Source organism: Eptesicus fuscus, chromosome 21 (genome assembly GCF_027574615.1).
Source record: "Eptesicus fuscus isolate TK198812 chromosome 21, DD_ASM_mEF_20220401, whole genome shotgun sequence".
NCBI lineage: Eukaryota > Metazoa > Chordata > Mammalia > Chiroptera > Vespertilionidae > Eptesicus > Eptesicus fuscus.
Genome location: NC_072493.1, coordinates 38,542,316 through 38,560,763, shown reverse-complemented (window position 1 = coordinate 38,560,763; position 18,448 = coordinate 38,542,316). Strand labels below are relative to the sequence as shown.

General features: G+C 62.3%; 1 protein-coding gene across 1 annotated transcript; it reads right to left on the bottom strand.

Annotated features, from left to right (window-relative positions):
• Nucleotides 1-259: 259 nt before the first annotated feature.
• Nucleotides 260-17,948, bottom strand: ERFL (ETS repressor factor like). The gene is made up of 6 exons (XM_008160243.3): nucleotides 17,932-17,948; nucleotides 4,882-4,961; nucleotides 1,795-2,029; nucleotides 1,270-1,465; nucleotides 1,033-1,150; nucleotides 260-708 (listed from the first exon to the last, which is right to left on the bottom strand). The coding sequence occupies exons 1-6, from the start codon at nucleotides 17,946-17,948 to the stop codon at nucleotides 260-262; spliced, it is 1,095 nt and encodes a 364-aa protein (XP_008158465.2).
• Nucleotides 17,949-18,448: the final 500 nt, after the last annotated feature.

Sequence of the window (18,448 nt, the reverse complement as noted above, 5' to 3'; positions counted from 1 at the left end):
TTGGGAGTGGGGCCAGGTGGGGGCCCCCTCCAACTGGAGCCTAGGAGGAGGCTGGAGGCCATGTTCCCTCGCCCTCTGGAGGGGGAGGTGAGGCCCAGCCTGGGGCTGGGGAAGTGACTGGGCAGCCAGTGTCCTGCCCTGACGGGGGCTGAGGGCTGTCCCTGGCCTCTGGCAGGGCATCGAGGGCAAACCAGACACAGAGGCTGCACAGGCAGTGGCCCTGGTCCCTGCCCCGGCAGGACCCATCCCCCACGCGGGCTCAGCTGCCAAGCCCTCCTTTGCCCCCCTTGGGCTTGGGGGGCACGGGGAGGCCTTCGTCACCCTCACTGTCGGAGCTGCAGCCGCTGACATCCGTGATCTCCAGCTCCGAGTCGCTGTCCTCCTTCCCTCCCAGCGTGGTCTCTGGACCCCCAGCCCCTGGCAGGGCCAGGCGGGGGGCTGCTGCCAGGCCCGAGGGGCGCTCGGGGCCCAGGCCTTCCCCTGTGGCAGCCAGTAGGGGTGCAGTCGTGGGGCCTCCCCCTGCCCCTGCCGAGGGCAGATGGCCCAGGGAGCTGGCCAGAGGGTTGGGGTAGAAGTGGGGGGGGTAGAGAGAAGCAGGCAGCTTGGGGAAGGGGCCGGCGAGGTACGGGTTAAAGTTCCAGGGGTACTCTGGGAAGGCTCGGCTGTACGGACCCAGCAGACCAGGGGGCTTGGAGTAGCCGGTGGCACCTGGGAACATGGGGGGTGCACCGGGCTGGGCCACTGCCCCACAGTCAGGGCTGCCCGCCCGGGCCTGAGCAAAGGGTGCCCTCCACCCTCATGAGGCTTCCCATTCCTTCAGCGCCCCTGAAAGCCCTTCTCCCAGCCCCTCCCCCTTTCCAGTTCCCCTCCCTGCACATCCTTCTCCAGCTTTTACACACACACACACACACACACACACAGCAGCCTGGCCGCCTCCTTCCTGCATCCTGTCTCCCTGTCTTTGCCCATCCTCTTCCCTAAAACTCGTGCAGCATCCCCCGACCCAGCACCCCTGGGACCCCAGGCCCTTACCAGAGCCCAGGAATGGGAAAGGGCTGTCCAGACGCAGTTTGTCCGTCTCGGGGGTGAACAGGGGTGCCCGGGCCCCCGGCTCTCCCAGGCGTGGGGCAGAGAACAGGGTCTGCAGGGTCTGGAGGGGGAGGTGCGGGAGGCGGTGCTGCTCAGACTGGCCACCCCTCCCCAGGGGCTCCATGGCTTGGGGGACGCCAAATGCTCCAGTTCTGAGACCCCCCCCGCATCCCAACTCACCTCGGGGGTGAGGGGAGGAGCATCTGTCCCCGGGCCCCCCCCAAAGGGACCCGGGCTCAGCAAGAGCGGGGAGCCCGTGGTGGCTGCCGCCACGTCCAGGAGCGGGTAGTTGACGAGCACGACTTTGCTGAAGTTGAACTTGTAGGTGAACCTCTTGCCTTTGGTCTTGTGCAGAATCCGCTTGTTGTAGTAGTAGCTGTAGGGAGAGGGGGGCGGGGTGGAGGGAGGGTCCCGGGCCCATGCTCTGCCAGCCACAGAGCACAGCTGGGGAAACTGAGGCTCACCCCTTGACCAAGGTCCCAGAGCAAGGCAGGGTGAGGCAGGGCCGGGGTCCTGCCTGTATGGCTCCAAAGCCCGGAGTGGGCCCTTCCTCCTCGCCTGCCTCGCACTCAGGGGCGTACGTAGACCCGTAGACCCAAGGAGAGCCCTGGCCCGATCAGGGGGTTCTGCCCAGGAAGTCCAGAAGCTCCCGGGGCGGGCCCAGAGGGACCACGAGGGGAGAAGGGGCGAGGCCGCAGCCCTCACCGCAGGGCCCGGCTCAGCTTGTCGTAGTTCATGTGCGGCTTGCACTTGCGGATGCCCCAGAGCCGGGCCACCTCGTCGGGGTCCTTGATGACGAATTCCCCGTAGTCCCCCTGCCAGGCGATGACCCCCTGGTACTCCTCCTTCTGCAGCAGCTCCAGGATGAAGTGCCACAGCTGGATCTGCCTCGAGCCAGGCGACGACTCCGGCTTGTAGGCCCAGTCCGGGAAGGCAAACCCTGGGGACAGCAGGCAGGAGTGGCCCTGCTTGGACCCCAGAGGCACCCCGCCCTCCCCAGATGAGCAGCTGTCCAGCCTCAGGCATCTTCAGGGACAATTCCTCCTCTCCATACCCCACTGGCTCTCTAGTCCCCAGACTCCCAATAATAGGAGAGAACTCAGCATTGGGTCCCTGTCTTGGCACAGCTCTCCCAGGTTCAGCGTCCTGGGTGGAGGGTAGGAGGCCCAGCTTCCTGTCCTTGAGTGTGGGGAGGAGCTGGGGAGGCCCAGCCTGCAGGGAAGGCATGAGCCCTCTCCCTCCGTGGCACCCCACCTCCGCCCTGGCCTGCTCCCATGGTCTCTGGTCTCTGATTTCTCAGCCCCATTCCTGCCGGCTCCCGCCTCCCTGTGCCATCTCTCCCCAAAGCTCCCCTCGTGGCCAACCCCACCCTGACACATCCAGGCTGGGCCTGCGCACACGTCTCCGCGTCTGTCATGTATGTATGCCTTTCACGCCGCTGGGTTCCCTCCCTGCATCCGTGCGCCGGTCGGAGAGCAGTGTGTCTGCAGTTCCCCACACGGTGCAGCATGTCACGCAGACGTCCACTCCCCGCGAGGGCACCTGCTACACCGTGGGACACGGATGCACCAGCCTGGCACACGCCTGCTGGGCACAGCGCACCAGCACAACGTGCCACACCAGCACCCAACACTGCACACTCGCCCCAACACAATCACACATCTCCTCGGGCCCCTCGGAACTGCAACCAGCCACGGCGACCAACACAGGCCCCCAAAGATCCAATGCGACAGAGGGTGCGGGAGACAGGCAGCATCGAGACAGACGTATCAACCTGACGCGCACGCACGGGGTGACACCATGACAGCCCCCCCCCCCAGGCACCCACACTCTATAACACCCGCAGCTCACTCAGCTTCCCACACTCCAATGGCATCCTGCACCCCGCGGCCCAAATACGCCCAGATGCTGGGGGGGAATGGAATGTGCTTGCTCACCCCTCAACCTCACCGTCCAGGAAGCCCCAGATCCTATACTCATTCCTGGGCACATCCTCTCTCCGCTTCCCCTTCCTCAGAGACCCAGGCCCTGGCATTCAAACAGAAGGCAGGGAAACAAAACAAAACAAAAAAACCAGAAGGCAGACTGGCCTGTAAAGAGCCGAGAGCCGTGCAAGGAAGGGAATGAGGTTAGCGAGGGCGAGGGAGGCGGCGCTGAGCTGGGAGACGAGCCTGTGTCCACTGCTGTGTGGTCCGGCCGTTCCTTCCCTCTCTGGCTCATTAGGGTCTCAGGGGCGGGAGGCCAGGCTGCCTGGTGTATACACGTGGGCACCAAGGCCTCCCTGCCTGAGGCCGGGACCCGAAGGCCAGGCAGTTTCCTCCCCAAAGGGAGAGTTTTCTCTCAACTCCATTTGGGGTTTTTCTTACCTCAGACCAAGGGCCCCATCAACATGGGGGCTCTGCCCAGGACACATCCTAGTGGGGACGCGACTATCACAGACACCCCACACAACCCCAAAGATGACACGCAACTGGCCACACACAGGCAAGTACACAACCCAACCCAGAAACACACCAGCCCTCCAATGCACGTCCTCAATGTGTGGTGACTGCTGACGCGCGCGGGCACACACACACACACACACACACACACAACTAGAGAGAGGACCCCGCACTTCAGCACAAGGACACACACTGTGACAGACAGCCTCCAACACTCAGTCACACTCAGTGGCACAGATGCAAGAAAACACACACACACACACACACACACACACACACACACGCACGGCCCCAGCACTGAGGCGAGGCCCGGGGCCGCCCACCCTCAGCACCGGGCACCCATTAGGAATGCCACAGGCCAGTGAGGACCAGGCACAGGGGCTTCCCCCCCGGAGGCAGGTGCACTCGGCAAGCTGGCAGACACCCCACCCCAGTCCTAAAATGTAGACACACTAGACGTGCCAAAGCAGTGCGACACGCCCAGCCCGGAGCCACCCAGGTAGCGAGGCACACCAGCTCACGCTCACACACACACATGCACATGCACACACACACACACATGCACACACACACACACACAACCCAGTGTGACCCTTCTTCCAGAAACACTCAAGTGTGACACTCCACAGCCCCAAATAACCAGGCACAGGTCTCTGCACACACACACACACACACACACACACACACACACTGCTCATCTGTGGGGCGTGTGACTCGCACTCAAATGCACACCCAAGCCGGTCTTGCTGTCCACGTCCCCATCCTGAGCGTCCAAGCCGCCCTCCCAGGCCTCCGGCGGCTGGGCCGGGTCTCCAAGCCCCCGTCTGGATGACCCTGTCTGTCCCTTGTGCACAGCCCCCGGCCTATGGCCCTCTGGTCCCCCCCCTCGCCCCCCCTCCTCCATCAGTGCCTGTGCAAGAAAGGGACCAGCGCTGAGGCCCAGGGCGCCCACCCTCAGCACCGGGACCCCATTAGGAATGCCACGGGCCATGCCACAGGCAGGGAAGGGCCAGGCGGAGGGGCTCACCCCTGAGGCCATCCCCCCCCCCGCTTCTCCCTGGTGACAGCAGGCTGAGATGTGCTCAGCAGACCCCCGGGACCTCAGGACCCTGAATCCCTGTTCCTCTTGGACCTCCACCCCTCCTCACCCACCCTCCCAAAGACCCTCACATCCCACCGGCAGGTGCAGGGACATCTGGCTGTGAAGTTTTCAGCCAAGTTTTTCATTAAGGAATTGGATTCCGGAGACTCCGACAGAGACCCGGGAGGGAGAGGGAGCTGCGGGAGAGACCCGGAGGGGCCGCCGGGAAGGCCTGAGGGCTGGGGTGGGGGAGGGGGCCGGGCCAGTTACCAGGGGTCCAGAGAGCCGGCAGGGCGGGCGGGGCGAAGAGCAGGTCGGAGACGCAGCTACAGTCCATGGTGGAGCCAGCCCTGCGGAGAGGCCGGGACAGACACGCGGGGACAGGACAGGACAGGGCGGGCGGACAGACAGACGGGTCAGCGCCGAGACCTGCCCCGCCGACGCCAGCCGCCTCTCCCCCCACATCCCGCCCCGGCACCTCTCTGGCCCTCGTCCGGTCCCTTTCCCTGACCCTGTGCCGCGATCCTTCCCGCCGGCGCCTCCCGGCAGCCTCCCTCTCTGCCCGGAGCACTCAGCACCCGGTGCTCCCAGCCTCCCTCCTCGCTCCTCACCATTCACTTGCTCACTCTCACGCGCCGGCTCTCGCGCCCGCCCGCCCGCCCGCCCGCCGCCCCACACGGTCCCTGCCGCCGTCCCTGCGTCCCCGGCTCGCGCCTGACCTCTCCCTCGGTCTCTCTGTGGCTGCCCCAGGTTTATCTCTCTCGGAACCTCGCCCCCACCCCGCCCCCCGCTGACCCCCATCCCTCTCCTCTGCCTGCCCAGAGCCGGCCAGGGCGGGTGCCGCCCCACGGGCTGGGAGGGGACAGGCCAGCCCTGCCCTCCGCCCACCCACGCAGAGCAGCCCCAGCGCCCACAGGTGCCCCCCCCCCCAACACCCTCCTGCAACCTGCGGCGCAGCCCGCGGACCCGCCACCTGGACCTGCTTCCCAGGCGCCTCTTCCTCCTTAGATCTGCCTCCCCCTCGGGCACTCCTTCCCTCGGCTCTGCCTCCCCCTCCCGCAGACACCCCCTCCTCAGATGCCTCCTCTCCCCAAGGTGCCCCACCCCTCCTGGCCCCTCTCTCAGAACCTTCCCCTTCTGGCAGCCCCGCCCCTCAGATACCCACCACCCAGGCACCCACCCCCCCTCCCCACCCCACCCCGTCCCCTCCCCACCCCGCCTTAGACACTTCAGCCCGCATACTCTGAAATACACCAATCCTCTTAAGACCCCCACTGCTCCCCAAAGGTCTTACATATTCCTCGGAAACCCACAGGCACCCTGCTCCCCGCTAAAGCCCACCTCCCCCGTGGACACCAGACAGGACTTGTCAGATAGCTCACTCCCCCCAGACTTGTCCGGTCACCCGCGCACCCTCACCCCAGCCCCATGGCCCAGAGTCTCCTGAGGCCCCTCCCACACATCCCCTCCCGCTCAGGCCCTCTGGGGCCAGCCCCCACCCCCACACCTCGTCCGCCCCTCGGTCTCCCTCTGCCCAACTTTCTCCCTCTTTATCTCTCTCTCCTCACTCGGTCTCTTTCCTTCTGTCTCCTCCCACCCTCTCTCCCATTTCTCTCTCTCTCTCTTCTCTCTTGACTCCCTCCCTATCACAGTCTCTCTCTCTCTCCATCTCTCTCGGTCTCTCTGCCTCCACTCAATCCTCTGCCCTGTTTCTCTGTCTTCCACGCCCGCCCCCAACCCTTCCGTCTCTCCCCCTATCTCCCCAGTTCTGCCATCTCTCCGTCTCTCGCTCCCTCTCTCTCCACCACCTCTTTCCTCCTTCTCTCTCCCTCTAACTCTCCCATCTCTCTGTCTCTGCGCCCACCCTGTCCCTGTCTGTCTCTCTCTCCATCTCCCTCCCATTTGTCTCCCCATCTCTCTCCATCACCCCGACTCCGCACCTCTCCCTGTCCACCTCTCCCACATCCCCGGCTCTCTCTGCCTCTCTGGGTCCCCTCCCTCCTTCCCCCGCCCTACACCCCCCCCCCCATTGGCCCCTCTCATTTCCGTGTTGGTTTTGATTTCTCTTCCCTTTGCTTTCAACTCCCCGCCGCCTCCTCCGGACACGTTATAACGAGGAGCCGTGGGATCGGCGCTCCAGGCCCTGCTCCCACGCTCCCCCCCCCCCGCTGTCTCTCTCACGTCTCTGCCGTCTCGTGGTCTCTGCCTGCCACTTCTCTGGTCTCTCTCCCGCCTCTGTCCTGTCAGGCCCACTGGACGTCCCTGCCTCCTCCCATCCTGTCCCCTTCCCTGCGTTTTTGCCGGACTGTCCAGGTTTGGAGTTCTGAGTCTCCCGATCCCCATATCTCCGTCTCTGGATCATGCCCCCCCCCCCCCCGCCCCCAGCTCTGTGTCTCCACATCGCTCTGCCTTTATGTCTCTGGCCTCCACGTCTCTCCGCTCCCCATCCCGTCTCCTATCTCTGTCTCCGTGTCCGTCTCCGTCCCAGTGTCCATCTCTGGGGGCCCCTTTGATCTCGCCCTGCCCCTGGCGCCCTCCTGGCCCCATTGATCACTGATCGACCGATGGAGAGAGTGGGGCCTTCGGGCCGGGGCTGTGGGGGCGGGCAGGGGTCCAGTAGGACAGCTCCACAGACAGACAGACAGACAGACAGCCCAGCCAGGGTGGCTGTGGAGGGGGAGCTGCTCCCCCTGCGGCTCCCCACGGCCGCTGTGCGGATGGGGACTCCGGGCAAGCTTTAATTTTTAATTTTATTTTGCTTCCTCCACCCCCCACCCCCATCTCCACCACCGCCCGCAGCCACGGCACTGAATGTGTGTGCGCGTGTGCGTGTGCGTGTGCACACAGCAGTTAGAGAGGGGCTGGGCAGGCCACAGCTGCCTCCCTCCTCTCCCTGCCAAGCAGATCACAGACCCACACACCAACCCAGGCACACACACCACAACGTCATACAGCACCACACAGACCCAGGTCAGCAAAATAACACACACCAGAATGTCACACACAACACACAGACCCAGGTCAGCAAAGCAGCACACACCACAATGTCACACACAGACCCAGGTCAGCAAAATAACACACACCACAATGTCACACAACACAGAGACACAGGTCAGCAAAGTGACACACACCACAATGCCACACAACACAACACACAGACACAGGTCAGCAAAATAACACACACCACAATGTCACACACAACACACAGACCCAGGTCAGCAAAGTGACACACACCACAATGTCACACAACACAACACAGACCCAGGTCAGCAAAGTGACACACACCACAATGTCACACAACACAACACAGACCCAGGTCAGCAAAGTGACACACACCACAATGTCACACAACACAACACAGACCCAGGTCAGCAAAGTGACACACACCACAATGTCACACAACACAACACACAGACACAGGTCAGCAAAATAACACACACCACAATGTCACACACAACACACAGACCCAGGTCAGCAAAGTGACACACACCACAATGTCACACAACACAACACAGACCCAGGTCAGCAAAGTGACACACACCACAATGTCACACAACACAACACAGACCCAGGTCAGCAAAGTGACACACACCACAATGTCACACAACACAACACAGACCCAGGTCAGCAAAGTGACACACACCACAATGTCACACAACACACCACGCAGATGTGTGATGCATGAGTCAACAAAATCATATGCACAAAGACTGTTACAACCAACACACATCACATAGACCCACACAGCAACTCAGGCACACATGCCTTATGTGAAACACAACTCACAGACATGATTGTCAAAATAGTCACACACCTCATGATCCCAGACATTCCCACAGAAACAAAGACCCACAGTCCCAAATCACAGACAGACACACACTAGCAGACATAACTGCTCACCACGGTCCACAATCAATGCAGATACACAGACCTAAGTGACGCCACGCCACGCCACGCCACACAGAAACAGACACACCCGGGCCCAGGCACACACCAGCACAGCCAGTCACACAAGTGACATGCAAGCACACAGAGTCACACAGGCAAGTACTAGAGACCCTGCGTGCACATGTGCTGCATCGCATGAAGACGAGATGCACATGCGCACCACACACACGGACCTGTCTGCACAGTGGCACTCACCCCCTGGCTATCTGGGTGAGGGGCTGCGTGGGGATGGGGTGAGCATTCAGAGGGAACCCCACCTGGGACCCCGCTGCTCCTGCTGCCATTTGCCCAGCTGCCTGCCTGTCCACCCATCCACCCCACCCTTCTCCAGCATGTCTCTCTGTGCGCACACACACACGTGTGCAGTCTCTGCATATGCACACATGCATGTAAGCTGTGCAGTCTCTGTGTGCGCACACATATGCATGTAAGCTGGGTAGTCTCTGTGTGCACACACATGCATGTAAAGTGTGTGGCCTCTGTGTACACTCACATGCATGTAAAGTGTGCAGTCTCTATGTGCACACACATGCGTGTAAGGTATGCCATCTCTGCATGTGCACACATGCTTGTAATATGTGCAGTCTTTGCACGCATGCACATGCATGTAAGATGCATGGTCCCTGTGTGCATGCACATGCATGTAAGATATGCGGTCTCTGCGTGTGTGCGCATGCATGTAAGGTGCACGCTGTTTCTTGTGTGCCTATGTGTGTGAGGTTTGCATGTTTCTGTGTGAGCACATGAGTATACGTTGTGCATGTCTCTGCATGTGCACCCATGCATGTGAGCTGTGCCCTGTCTCGGGCCTGCTTCTGGTGCTGTCTCTCCAGAGACAGGTCTCTTGGCCCCTCAGACCCCACGAGGTATCAGCGTCTCCCTCACCGACGGTCTGGCGGCTCCATCTCTCTGGCCGCCTCTTCTCCAGATGGACACCTGCTTCCCGTGTCTCTGTTCCTTGTCTCTGTCTCTGGGCATCTCTGTCTCTCTCTGTCCTTCTCTGTCTCTCCATGTCTCTCTCCGCCTCCCCTCACTGGGGCCCCGGGCTGGGGTTTAACCAGTTGTTTTGATTTCTCTAAGCTGCTCCGGCCGCCTCGGGAGCCGCCTCGGGCCTCACCCCCCCCCCCCCAGCCCCTTCATCCCTCACCCAGCCCCCAGCTCCCCTTAACACAATCTGCACAAGTGGAATGAAAATTGATTTTTTTTTTAAATTTCATATCTTCTCCAGGGCTCTGTCTAAAGAGGAGAGAGATGCGGCCCAAGACCCTTCTCCCTCCGCCGCCCCCACACGTACACACATACCAACAGGCACACACATTACGCCTGGACACACACACACACACACACACACACACACACCCTGACACGCTGCCTGTGCCCACCCGGGGGCACAGCCCTCCCTACAACAGACACCCGTGCAGGCCATAGCCGTGCACACGGAGAGACACACAGTGGAGCCCCTGCACACACTCTCTCCGGACACCCACACCACATGCAGCCTGGCTGCCTGCTGTCACACTCCGTACGTGTGCACGCTCACACGCACGCCAGGCCATACAGATTAGAGCCATGTCCGTGGATACACAAACCCAGTCCCATCGCGGGGAGGACAGGGTCAGGAAGGTGACGGGACTTTCCTGCCAGGACTTACACAACCACACACCCCTGAAGGCACCCCCACTCCTACCCCTGCTCACATCAATGAAATGCTCTGGCCCGACCCTGGGTGAGGGTGCCCGGGATAGGCGTGCGCGCACACACACACACACACACACACACACCCCTCACTACTTCTCTCCAGGCCACACACTGTCCCCCCACCCCCCACCCCCAACAGGCTGGTTCATTTGAGAACTGGCTCATCCCCACCCAGGCACACAGAACACACACAGAGGCACCACACACATGCTGCGCTCACATGTCAGCACAGAAACACAGCCCCACACATCACAGGCACCAGCTCACACACGGAGCACACACGTGCACCAGCCAACAGCCACACACACATACACAACCACACACGCAGCCTCCAGTATTTGGCTGGTCACACAGCATCATTCACTCGGGAATCAGGAGCGGGCCCTCCTTACCCAGCCTGTGACATCCCACTCCCCAAAATGACTACACACACGCACACGCACACGCACACGCACACGCACACGCACACGTGCACGTCTGATGTGAGACTCAGACACACGCCCGCAGGCTCAGAGACACACAGCAACGCCTTATCACAGACACGCCGCCACAGGAGCTCACACGCAGGCTCGGGCTCGGGTAACAGATTTGGGGGATTTTTGTGGCCTTTTCCCGGGCAGTTCTCCACTGAGTTCCTCACACCCGCCCAGCGGGCTCCTGGGTCCTGTTGGGGCGGCGTCACTCAGGCCTTCCTCGGCTCCCTGGGACAAAGGCCCTGACCCCTGGCCCTCAGCCCGGGGCTGCCGGCCTGGCCACCCGGCTGGGGAACGCCAGACACGGCACAACTCGAGTTCGGTCAGTCACACCAGACACTCACACGGTCACACACACGCTCACACACACGACACGCGTGGCTCTGCTACGCACACAGGCCAGTCACCTAAGGCGCCCAGGAACACACCCGTCTCCACGAGTCACAGTCACACGCAGGGACAGCCGAGACCCACACGCACGCATACGTAGTGTCACACATCACAGACACGCACATGGACAGTCACCATAGCTTACACACGCAGCACACACGCACACACACGGGAACCTCTGCCAAGGCTGGGTTGTGCAAGACAGACTGAGGGACAGCGTGCAGACAGACGGCGAGGCACAGGCTCCCGGCCAGAGGAGGTGTCTGTGACACTGGTTTAGGGTGATTAGGAGGCCTCACGCCCACCCCACCCCGCTCCAGCCTCTCCCTCCAGCAGGCATCTGTCTGGGGCGGTGGGTCTCTGTCTCTCTCCCTGAGTCCCAGGCTCTGCACGGATGTCCCCGGGGCTGTGGCCAGCGCGAGGAACGGTGTCAGTGGGGGTGGTGAGAGAGCGTCCCCAGGGAGGTGGGAGCCGCAGTGCCACGCACCCCGCCTACCAAACAGCGCGGGGAGAGGGGAGAGGGAGGCGAGGCGAGGAGGCCGCTCTGCGGACCAGGCTGCTCCTCCAACCTCTGCAGGGGAGCCCCGCCCCTCCCTCCAGAGGCCCAGAGAGGGAGGAAGGGCCAGGGAGCCAGGGGAAGACAGAGAGGAGAGACACCCAGAGAGGGGCAGAGACGCAGAGAGGGGGAGAGAGATGGAGGGAGAGGGACAGAGAGAGGAGCAGAGGCAGAGATAGAGGCAGAGACAGGGGCGGGAGACCTGCGTCAGGGGCCCCTGGAAGAGGCGTTGAGTCAGAGAGGCTTGACAAAATGAATTAAAGCGCTGGAGGAGAAGGGGAGAGAGCTGCCAGAGAGACCCGGGGTCAGGGGGGAAGAAGAGGAGGGGCAGAGATGCGGAAAATTGAGGGATTAGGGCCGAGGCAGAGCCGCAGCTGCAGGGGGCAGGCAGGAAGGTGGGAAAGGCCTGAGAGTGGCAGGCCGGCTGATCTCAGGCTGGGTTCAGGGCCCTTCAGCAGTCCTGGTGGGGGGGGGGAGTGGCTGTCAGCTCAGGGCTACCACCCCAACTCCAAACCTTCCCCCTCTCCTCACCTCCACACGGTCCCATTCCCACACCTAAACCTGCCTCATCCTGAACTCTCACCTCTTCCCAACACAAGTGCTCCCTCAATCCCAGCTCTCTCCTCCTCCTCATCCCCACCCCCAGGCCCACCAGGCTGCCCGGCTGGCTGGCTGGACCTGCTGAGCCCACGCCTTCCGCCAGAGACAGACAGTGCTGAGCACTGGCTGGGATGGCCTAGGGCAGTGACGGGCAACCTTTTGAGCTTGGCGTGTCAAACTTCGCCAAAAAACTGAGCATAACTCGGGTAGTGTGTCACTTTGAGGAAAAAAACATTATTTCGCAAATGTTTCATCCTCAGGGCAGCAAATGTTTCATCCTCGGCATGTGCCGCCTCAGCGGCCGCGTGTCATCAGAAATGGCTACGCGTGTCAGCGCTGACACGCGTGTCATAGGTTCGCCATCACTGGCCTAGGGACTGCGCTGTGCGTCCTGTTCACGGGGCCTGGTGCCAAGTATGTGCTCAGGAAAAACGGGTTCAATGGAATTCGGATGAAATGGAGCCAGGCAGAGAAACCGGAAGAGAGGGACAGTGACTCAAAGGGACCAGGAAGCCAGAGAATACGGGACAGAAACGGAGGTGGGGCAGCAAGACTTGGGACACGGGGGCAGAGAGACAGGGACGGGCAGATAGGAATGGAGCAGAGAGCCAGGGGGACAGGTGGATGGGAGACAGACACAGGAGCAGAGAGGAACGGGGACTTAAATGGATGAAGACATGGGCTCGGAAATGGGGGAGAAGCGGGTGCCTGAGAGAAAACGAGGAACAGACACATGGGGTCAAGGGCCCAGGAAGGCAACCCTGAGGGGCCAATGGGACGGTGAGAAGGGGAAGGGACAGAGGGCAGGCCGAGCACCCACCAGGCCCGGGGGTGGGGTCTGGGCCAGCTGGAACGGGGTGCCTTGGCTGCGGGGACCCCACGGGGCCGGAGCAGGGCCGGGTCCAGGGGGCTTGGGGAGGCTTGGGGCTCCAGGGGCATCGCACGGTGCTAATTCAGCGCCATCGATCAGACGGGATGAGAGCAATAAATTATTGTGACAAGATGCAATCCTGGCCCGCGCACTGCCGCCGAGCGGATCGATCCCTGTCCCCGGCCCCACACTGGTCCCATGCCCAGGCCTTGGCCGGGATGCCTCTGCCCACCTCTCTCTCCCTTCCCCCCTCCCCCTGCCACACACACTCCCACTGACAGCCAGGGGGGGCTACAGCCCTTGGAAAGAGACAGGAGCAGAGAGGGACCCACAGACGGGAGAGCAAGCCCTATCTAGCCTGGGACCTCTCGCTGCCCTCGGCACCTCATCCTCACCACGACCTGGGAGGTAGCAACTGTCACGGTGCCCATTTCACAGACGTGGAAACTGAGGCTCAGACAGGTTTCACAGGGGTGAATGTTGATGCCTGGACTCAAATAGGGCTCAGTATAGCTTCAAGTCCCCCGATATGTGCAATGTCAGAGATGACAGCAAGGGACAGAGAAGAGAAAGGAGGAGACAGACAGAGTGCAGGACCCAGAAAGGGAGTCGGAGAGCTAGAAAAGGAAGAGATACAGAGACACCGAAAAAGAGACAGAGAGACTGGGAGGGAGTAAAAGAGCCAGAGGAAGAGAGAGAGACACACAGAAAAAGAGACTCGGATTCAGAGATGGGCCGAGGGAGACAGAGCAGGGGATAGAGGCCGATGGACACAGGAAACACGCGCGGGTGAAGAGGCGGTGGTTCCGGAGACCAAGGTGTGTCTGGGACACGGGTGCCCGGTGGCAGGTGGCTGTGCTGGCTCCATGCGGCCGGGGGTGGGGAGCAGGTAGGAGTGGAAATTCGGGTGACAAGCTTGGCTGGGAGTCGGTGTGGGGCAGTGACAGGTGTGACAGCAGGGAGGGCGGTGTGTCCCAGGGCAGGAGGGGAGGGAGCCCATAAGGCTGAGGTGTGGGCGAGCTGGCAGGTGATGGAGAAGCAAGTGTGGCCCCGGTGGGTGACCAGGCGGACAGAGTCTTCGGAGGAAGGGGGTCACCCGCGGGGCAGGTGTGGGAGGCGAGAACACCTGGGTGACTGAAGTCCGATGGCCTCAGTTTGACTTAAATCTCCAACAGCTACCAGTGTCTGAGACCCCCAAGAAGTGACTCCATTTCTCTGGGCCCAGTTTCCTTCTCGGTAAAACGGGGTTAAGAGTAAGCACCACCCCCAGAAGGGTCTTGTGGGGATGAGATGAGGCAGCGGATGTGAAGAGCTGAGAGCAGTGCCTGGCACAGAGACGGGGGTGACAAAGGGGCAGCCGGCAAGGTGCCAGGAGTAGGTCTCCTCAAGGATGGTCCCCGCGGGCGGCGGCAGGGAGTGTGTTGGGGATGCAGGGTCTCGGGCTCCACCCACACCAGCTGCACCAGATCATTTGGGGGAGGCCCAGCCTCTGGGGAGGCCCAGCCTCTGTGCCCCAACAAGCCCTCCGCGTGTTTCTGACACGCTGAGGTCTGAGACCCTCGGATGCAGGGGATTCCGTGCGATGCAGCGGGCCAGGTGTGTGGACGGCCGGGAACAGGTGTAGCATGGGTAACCAGGGCTGCAGGTGTCACTTATGCTCACCAAAAAGGTGTTCCTTGAGGAGAAAGATGGCTGGGGACACGATCTGTGAAAAGAGACATGTGTTTGCAGAGGGGAGCAGGCTGGAGGCAGGTGTGAGGGATCTGCGGGTTTGCCTCCTACGGTGTGCGAGTGACGGGTTGCATGAGCAGGTAGTGAAGGTAAGCATAGCGGAGACCAGGTGCTCATGGGTACACAAGGTTTGAAAAAGCTATGAAGGGGCAAGGGTTACACGGATGTGGGGAAGGAGAAGGACAGAGGGGGACCCCGTGTCAGGAGTCAGGTGCCTGTCTGTGGGGCAGAAGTGTGACCAGGAGTAGCTATTCCCTGTGGGGACAGGACGGGGAGGCCAGGGCAGAGACCAGGTGGCGACACGGGGAGCAGAGAGGCTAAGGAGGGCAGTGTGGATGCTCAGTACCCATCTGCTGCAGAAACGAGTGAACCTGGGACCAGAGCAGGTGACAGTGCCTGAGGGAGACAGGTGAGGAACAGGCAGGTGTGTGGAGGTACTGGTGTGACCTCGTGCAGCAAGAGAGAGGAAGCGAGAAACATGAGATAGTAGGTATGTGGGGAAAGAAGTAGACAGACAGCACCTGAGGGGCAGGTATGGGGACACAGGTACCCAGGTGAGGCAGATACCTGTGTCCAAGGACGGATTTCCTGCCCCAACCTGTGTATGTGTGAAGTGGTGTTGGGCTGTGAAAGACAGCGCGACAGAAACAGTGAGGAGTGAGACACAGGCGAGCGGCCAGTGTGCGGGTGGACAGGTGTGATTTTCAGAGGACGAGGGCTGTAAGAGGCCACGGCCGGAGAGAGACACGGAAGGACATCCATGATCCCCAAGGACCAAGGCACCTGGAGCACCCAGCTGGTGCTGGGCAGGGAGGCAGGTGCGATGGGTGCAGGTGCTGTCTGGGATGGGCCACCTGCAAAGACAAGTGGGAAAGACAGGGGGGACGGCTGGAGGTACGTACATGTATGTAAAACAGTGGGAGTGGGAGGGAGCTAGGCCGGGCAGCGCGCGTGGTGTGAAGCAGGTGTGTTCCTAGGTGACACACGTGTGGGAAGTGCTTCTGGAAAGGCAGGTGAGAGGGCAGACAAGATTAGCATGGCCAGGGGGAGGTCCGGAGAGAGCCAGGAGGGTGGGAGAGGACACGGCTCCTGGAGAACAGGCCAGGAGGATGCACGTGTGAATGCTATGTGCAAAGGAAGGTGTGCGTGTGTGTGTGTGTGTGTGTGTGTGTGTGTGTGTGTGTGAATATATGGTAAACAGCTCCTGCTTGAGGGGGAGGCAGGTGCGAAGAAATATGCATGTGTGAGAAACAAGTGTGTGTGTGTGCAGTTTTAGGGGACGGGTGGGAGGGTGTAGGCGCAGGTAGGAAGGGGGCAACGTGATATGAAATGACACAGACGCGGGCTTCAGGCGGAAAGGGCGGCTTCTGGAGAACAGGTGTGACCTGGAGAGCAGGTAAGAGAGGCCATGCTCGGGTCTGAGCGATCACAGGTATCTTTGGGGCAGGAGTAAAGGCCACAAGTGTTGCCTGGAGGGGGCCGGTGAGAGGAAATAGGTGATACCCACTGAGGCAGATGAGGGGAGCGGTGCAGAGGACAGGGGTTCCTGGCCAGGGGCAGGCCGAAGGAGAGAAATGTCACCTGCAGGGCCCGGTGTGGGAACTGGAGGAGGAACGCTGCTGTGGCAGGTGTAGGGGGGGGGGGGGGGACAGGTGTGGATAAAAGGTGTTACCTGAGGCCACAGGTGTGCTCAGCATGAGTCTTCCGGGTGGTGTGCTGCCTGGGGTTCACTCCCTCCCCTCTCCTGTCTCCCCCCCCCCCGGGGGGTCGGGACCGGCTCTCCCACCCCTCCCGGGCCCCGTCCTCAGCAGGCACACGGTCCGGTTAGTTCTGGGCTCGGCCCGGCCTGGCTGCGGGCGCCCGAGCTCCTGCGGCTGCTTGGCGATTCGGAGCGCGTCGGGCCTCGGCGGCCGGCAGGGCGGGGGACGGGCGGGGGAGGGGGCGTTTAGCCGTGATAGATCCGCGCGCCGCTTGTCTCTTAATCTCCAGAGCGACCGATCGATTCGCTATTTCCCTTTGTTGCCAGAAAATTCGATCCTGGGCCTGGAATTAGGTCCCCGGCTTAATCTGAGCGGAAACCAGCGAGGGGGAGACAGAGACAGAGATGCTGGGGGAGACAGAGACCGAGAGATAGCGAGAGACGGAGAGACGGAGAGATGCCGAGAAAGATGCAGAGGGGAGAGAGGCGAGGAGGTTCTGGGAGACGGTCTAAGAGTTGGACCCAAAGGGACAGAGACAGGTTCTGGGCGGGTTCCGAGTGGACACAGGCGCGGGAAGGGACAGACACAGCGAGGAGCGGGCGGCCCGGTGAGCCACCGGACCCCGGAGGGCATGGCCTGGAAAGTCAGGGTTGGGCCTGCGCTCCGCACCCCAACTTGTGCAGACCCCAACAGTGGCCCCAATGCCTTTCCCACAGCCCCTCCGACCCCTCGCACCAATATCCAGATCCAGATTTACAGACCCGCAGCCTTGAACTCAAGTTCCAAATAGAGACCTCCCAGCACCTCAAATCCAAGCCCCCATACCGACCCAGCCCCAAATAGCCACACCCCCGTCCCGATCCCCAGCCCCCAACAGTCAGCTCTCAACTCCAAACACCCAGTCCCCTGGCTCTGCGCCCCAGGTCCCAAATGCCAAGCCCTCAGCGCCCTCTAAACCCCACCGGGGCTCTCGCCAAAAGCCCACATTCGCCCTCAGGTCGCCCGCCAGCCCCATTCCCAAATACTCAGACCCCAGTCGCTCCCAGCCCCACTCTCCCGAACTCCCACACATCCCCCGGCCCCCTGGCCCGAGGGCGCACCTCCAGCCTCCCCACCCGCTCCCGCCTCCCCAGGGATGGTGCGGCCCCACCCGCCCCCACTGCCCGGGTGGCGACCCCCCCTCCGCCTCCCGCCTCCCGCCTCCCGCCTCGGGCTCCCGCAGCCTCCCCCCTCCCCGCCCCCCCCCCCCCGCCCCTCCGCAGGTCTCCCGGGAGCACTCCCGGCGCCCGCCCGGCCCGGGACAGGAATCCCCGCCCCCCATCCCCGCCCCTGTGCGGCCGGCCTCTCACTCACTTGCAGGGTTTGCGCATCCGCCCCGGTCCGGAGAGAAGTGTTCAAAGTTCGGGTCCCACAGCCATGCCCCGCGGCATCCTGGGGAGGGGGCGCCGGGGCGGAGGTGGGGCAAGGGAGGGGCCCGGGGCCCCGGGGGTGGGGGTGGGAGCGCAGCAAGAGGGGGCGCGGGCAGGAAGCGAGAGTCCCTGAGAGACCGGGACTGAGGGAGACTCAACCCCGGAGACAGCCAGAGACGGGGCCGAGCAGAGACAGGGAGGTGCAGAGAGACGCCCGACAGAGACGCGCAGAGAGACCCAGACGCGGGAAGCTGGGGACCCAGCTCTGGGCGGGTGGCGGCGCGGTGATCGGGGTGCGGGGCCGGGCTGGGCGGCCTCCTCCTCCTCCTCCTCCTCCTCCTCCTCCTCCTCCTCCTCCTCCTCCTCCTCCTCTTCCTCCTCCTCCTCCCCGGGTTCCTCCACGCGCCGTGAGCCTCCCGCCCTCGCGGCCGCCCGGCCCGGCTCGGTGCGCAGATATATGG